The sequence below is a fragment of the Vespa velutina genome, chromosome 5, assembly GCF_912470025.1.
Source record: "Vespa velutina chromosome 5, iVesVel2.1, whole genome shotgun sequence".
Lineage (NCBI taxonomy): Eukaryota > Metazoa > Arthropoda > Insecta > Hymenoptera > Vespidae > Vespa > Vespa velutina.
In genome coordinates, this window is record NC_062192.1 from 1,410,505 (window position 1) to 1,415,504 (window position 5,000).

Below are 5,000 nucleotides of genomic sequence, written 5' to 3' on the forward strand. Positions count from 1 at the left end.
TCATTGATTCGATCTTTATATGATTATTTAAGACATCGAGGAACAAGGCAAACGTGGCGAACCCATTTGCGTGAGTACCCTGTCAAGCCATTGCAACGGACCATTAAGATGCAACTCGATCCAACATGGCGTCGATGTCACTGTCTGTCTTCGATATTCCGCTCCCCAGCCCTTAACGAAACTCATTCTGATCGTACACATACGCGTCAGCTGATAAACCGCTTCGAAACCTTGCGACACCGATTGCGACAACAATGCCGCAAATTCTTGATTATTGAAGATCTTCAGATTACAGCCTGTAATTAATAAACGAGAAACGTTTTTTTCTTCTTTGTTCTCTTTGTTTTCTTTTTTTTTTTTTTTTTTTATTGATCGATCCATCCGAATATAATTCGATTGCGAATCAACTTACCAGGTGGTATTTTGCAAACGGTAGCTGGATGCCAACCGTAACGTTGATTGCAATTTGGACTTTGCACAAAGATGCTCGAATCTGAGAGACACTCCGCAAAGACCTCGCCGCCAATATAATAGAGTCTGACGCCTTTGCCGATATGCCGTCTGGTCTGTTCCACCACGCTATTACGATTAACGTTCGAGAGCAAACCGAGACAAAAGCGTTCGGAATTACTTGGATCCGTGAAACCATCCACTGTGATACTTGGTTGTGAGGCGTGAAACGTCTCCCCAACTCTTGTGTTTAGCTCGTAATAACTTATCGAACACCTAAATACAAAATCAAATATTTAATAATAATATTAATAATAATAATGACAATAATAATTATATAGTAATTGTTAGAGATAAATTAAATGAAATGAATTTTCAATAGTCATCAAATTCGTTTTTATTTCTTCGAAATTAACTTTCAATATAGCTTTTTTTCTTTTTTTTTTCTTTTCACACCGAACATTTTCAATGAATTTTATTTTTAATAATATCTCAATCCAAATATTTTCTAACGACGTTTTAATGTATTTTTATTCCGAATCCTTTCTAATGAATTTTTAGTAATTTTTAATTCCCAATATTTTCTAATTATTTCCCAATATTTTCGATCTATTCTAAATAATTTTAAATATTTTTTTCCGCTCCGATCTTACTAATGAATTTTCTCTATTTTTAGCTTCGATGTTTTTTACCATATTGCCTAAAAAAAATTCCAACGTTCAAATGTTCGATTTGTATTAATAATTTTCAATTAAAAAAGAAAAAAGAAAAAAAAAAAAAGAAAAAGAAAAAGTTCGGTAAAAAAAACAAAAGAAAGAAAAAAATATTCCAACGTTAGTCATCGGCAATGAGCCAATAATAATTCGAGAAAAATTTTTCTACGAAGATGGACGTCATTTTTATGAATGGAGATCCATGTGACCTATTAAATTTAATTGATCGTGCCTAGATCATAAAACGAAAATATATCGTAGAGATTTACCAGAAGGCTGGCTCGCAGTACATTACGGGCTGGGCATCTACAGGACTGGGTGATAAGCGGGATAGAGACATATTATCGTTGTGATCCATGTTATCGCCGTCCTCGCTGATGTATCCGGGTGGTGGTGTATCAGCTGGAGGATCCATAGATCCCGACGTAGGATGAGGCGAGCCTTGCACGCTTCCTAGACTCCCAACACTCGCCGGACTGGTTGCCTGCATACTCTGTTTAAACGACGAAATAATTGATCCTTAAATAATAAATAATAACGATCTATAATATAAATTATATAATAACCATTAACAATAACATCTGTACAACATATACATATATTTCACAAAGCATAAACAAGTATTAATATAATTAGTTTATGATTCAAATAATTTAAAATTCATTATAAATTTAACAAAAGTCACTATATGTGTGCATGTATATTTTCAAAATTTTATTACAATTAATGATAAAAATTAATCATTATTTTTTATAATCGAGTTATATATAAATGTTTACCTGCATTCCTTGGTATGGATTGTTTGGTTGTTGTTGTTGCTGCTGCTGCTGCTGCTGCTGCTGTTGTTGTTGTTGCTGCTGCTGCTGCTGTTGTTGTTGTTGTTGTTGTTGTTGCTGCTGCTGCTGTTGTTGTTGCTGTTGCTGCTGTTGTTGTTGTTGCTGCTGCTGTTGTTGTTGTTGCGGGGATTGCGGTATGTTTTGTTGATTGTGATGCTGATGATTCAACGTCGCGTGGAAGCTCGTGTTTTCCGGTACGCTGACGCTCAGCTCCTCGAGGGAGGTGTTGTAGAGTACGGTCTCGTCCCCGGCTAGATTGTGCCGCGGCACGAGAATGGCCGGCAAAACTGCAAAGTTTCGTGCAATCGATATAGTCACGCGATCACTCTGGTTATCGCTCGTGACGCTCGATTTAACGGCCGCCAGAGAAAGAGAGAGCGAGAGAGAGAGAGAGAGAGAGAGAGAGAGAGAGAGAGAGGAGGGAGAGAGATGGGGATGGGAAGGGAAAAAGAGAGAGGGGAAAAATTAAATTAAAAAGAAAGAAAAAAAGAAGCAATCACTAAATATCACGTTCGTATTTCATTTCAACGACACGAAATCGACTTTCCCGTTGTGCCAAGCCCACAATCAATATAATAATAATGCGTAAACTATCAATTAGACAGCAAATTGTATTATGTATACGTATATCGTTTTACGAGTCATTTGAAATTTGCAAAACGATATCTCGAATATATCCGATTCTCGGTCGTGAACCATTTTTAAAATGATCAACGTCTCTCTCTCTCTCTCACTCTCTCTCTTTCTCTCTCTCTCTCTCTCGAATTATATTATCGCCAATAATATATTATATCTTTTGCATTTATTATATCAACAGTTACGAAATAAAATTTCTTCAACGAGTTTTACTCATGAAAATGTAAGAGGATAAATTTAAAAAGGGGAAAAAAAAAAAAAGAAAAAAGAAAAAAATCCCTGCTATAAATAATATCATAAACGATCGACCATATTTATTTCATATATAGCGTTAAAACAATTTGATTCTAATTGCGGTTTAAAAGAAAAGAGGAAAAAAAAGAAACAAAAACAAAACAAAACAAAATGAATCAAATGATTATGATTAATATTAACGATTAAAATTTTATAATCCGTAAAGAACCAATCAATCCAAACAACCAATCAACCAACCAACCAACCAACCACCCAACTAACCGACAAAGCAACTAATTAACTAACTAACTAATTAAATAATTACCTAACCAACGCGAACCAACCAACTAACCAACCAACCTGGAGTTTGTATTCGTTGATAATGATAAGGATTTACGCAGACCTCGTCCCTCTTTTGCGTGAAAGCGTACTCGCAGTGCTCGATCGCCCTTAGCTCGTGGTGCGATTGCAAATCTGGCCAACGCCAGAGACGACAATAGATCACGTGGGGGAGACCCTTGCCTCGTACACCTTGGACCCCGTTGTCGCCCACGCCACCCGGGCTAGGCCTATTTAAACACAATCTCAATGAGATGACGATCATTAAATTTTTATATATATATAAATATATATATATATATATATATATGTATGTATATATAAATAAAAGCAAAAAATTATATAATTCATTACATTTAAGTGGAAATAATTATCTGATCAAGTTCGACATTTTTCTTTTTTCTCTTTTCTCTCTTTTTCTTTCTTTCTTTCTTTTTTTTTTTTTTTGACTCCCCTCCCCCTCATTTTTCAAATAATTCAGATAAGATTTATCCTTAAACAGGAGATCGAACAAATTTTAACATTTTTCAAATGCAATTGGCTCTGACAATGAAAATCTCATTAAATTAAAAAGAATCGATAGAAAGTTGAAAATGTTTCGAACAGATTGTAGAAAAGAAAAATCATCGAATATGATAGAGTACGAAAGTATGAAAAGTTTTTGAAGGTATTAGTTATACACACATGAGGGTTAATATATCAGATAAAAAATTTTCCACGTCTAATAGCGAAGAAAAATTGATTGATAATATTGAAAAGTAGAAAGAGAGAGAGAGAGAGAGAGAGAGAGAGAGAGAGAGAGAGAACATAAATAAATAAATGAAAGAGTGGGGAAAAAAAGAAAAGATATCCAGTATCCTTTACGAAGAAATTATTTTTCTCTAAGCATACAAAAAAAAAAAAGAACAGAAAAAGAAAAAAATATGAAAAAGAAATGAAGAGAAAAAAGAAAAAATTTATTGCAAGCGAGACCTTAAACAAACAATGTAAAACAATGTAAAACAATAGTGTTGTAAAATGTGTTAAGAAAAAAAAAAAAAGAAAAACTATTTTTTTTAATCATCAAAAACGGGAGAGAAAAATTCCTTTTCTCAATCACGCGTTTGAAAACGATTTATGATATTGAGAATCGACGGATCGACGTCGTACGAAGAAGATCCGTCAACGAACAGCATCGATTCTCTTTCAATAATGTTTCCGCCAAGGTACGTGTTGTGTCATAGCCTTGGCTTTTTCATTCGTGTATATTCATTCTCATTCTCTCATTTTCTCTCTCTCTCTCTCTCTCTCTCTCTCTCTCTCTCTCTTTTCTTTTTTTTTCTTTTTTTTTTCTTTCAAACAGGAACCTACTTTTGCGTACACATACATAAAAACACACACATACACGCACACAGAAAGAGAGAGAGAGAGAGAGAGAGAGAGAGAGAAAGAGACAACACACAAATCACGTCGGTGCACTCTCGATCATGGGTTTCACTGCTGCGTTCCGGTTACATAATAATTCAGAAACGCTCGCACAGAATTTATATGACAATTTCTCGCGCATCGACCGTTTCTCTCTCTCTCTCTCTCTCTCTCTCTCTCTCTCTCTCTCTCTCTCTCTCTCTCTCTCTCTCTCTCTCTCTCTCTCTCTCTCTCTCTCTCTCTTTCTCTCTACAAGCCACGCGATTTCGCTCGATAGATCCTTATTGCTCGATTCGTTTAAACTAGATAGAAAATGACGATGCTTGTTGCTTGGCAATCGTCGGAAGTAACCGATATGAGAAAGAGAAAGAGAGAGAAAGAAAAAGAG

The 5,000-nt window shown here is 35.2% G+C and overlaps 1 protein-coding gene across 2 annotated transcripts in view; it reads right to left on the bottom strand.

Annotated features, from left to right (window-relative positions):
- The window catches only part of LOC124949225 (mothers against decapentaplegic homolog 3), a 24,410-nt gene that overhangs the window by 865 nt on the left and 18,545 nt on the right, over positions 1-5,000 (bottom strand). For both annotated transcript variants that reach the window (XM_047493971.1, XM_047493972.1), the window contains exons 2-6: positions 3,230-3,438; positions 1,943-2,286; positions 1,433-1,656; positions 413-726; positions 1-296 (exon numbers count right to left, since the gene is read on the bottom strand). The exon at positions 1-296 is cut by the window's left edge and continues 865 nt beyond it. In XM_047493971.1, the coding sequence (XP_047349927.1) occupies positions 28-296; positions 413-726; positions 1,433-1,656; positions 1,943-2,286; positions 3,230-3,438 (1,360 nt within the window). In that variant the 3' untranslated portion in view covers positions 1-27. The remainder of the gene's footprint in view (positions 297-412; positions 727-1,432; positions 1,657-1,942; positions 2,287-3,229; positions 3,439-5,000) is intronic.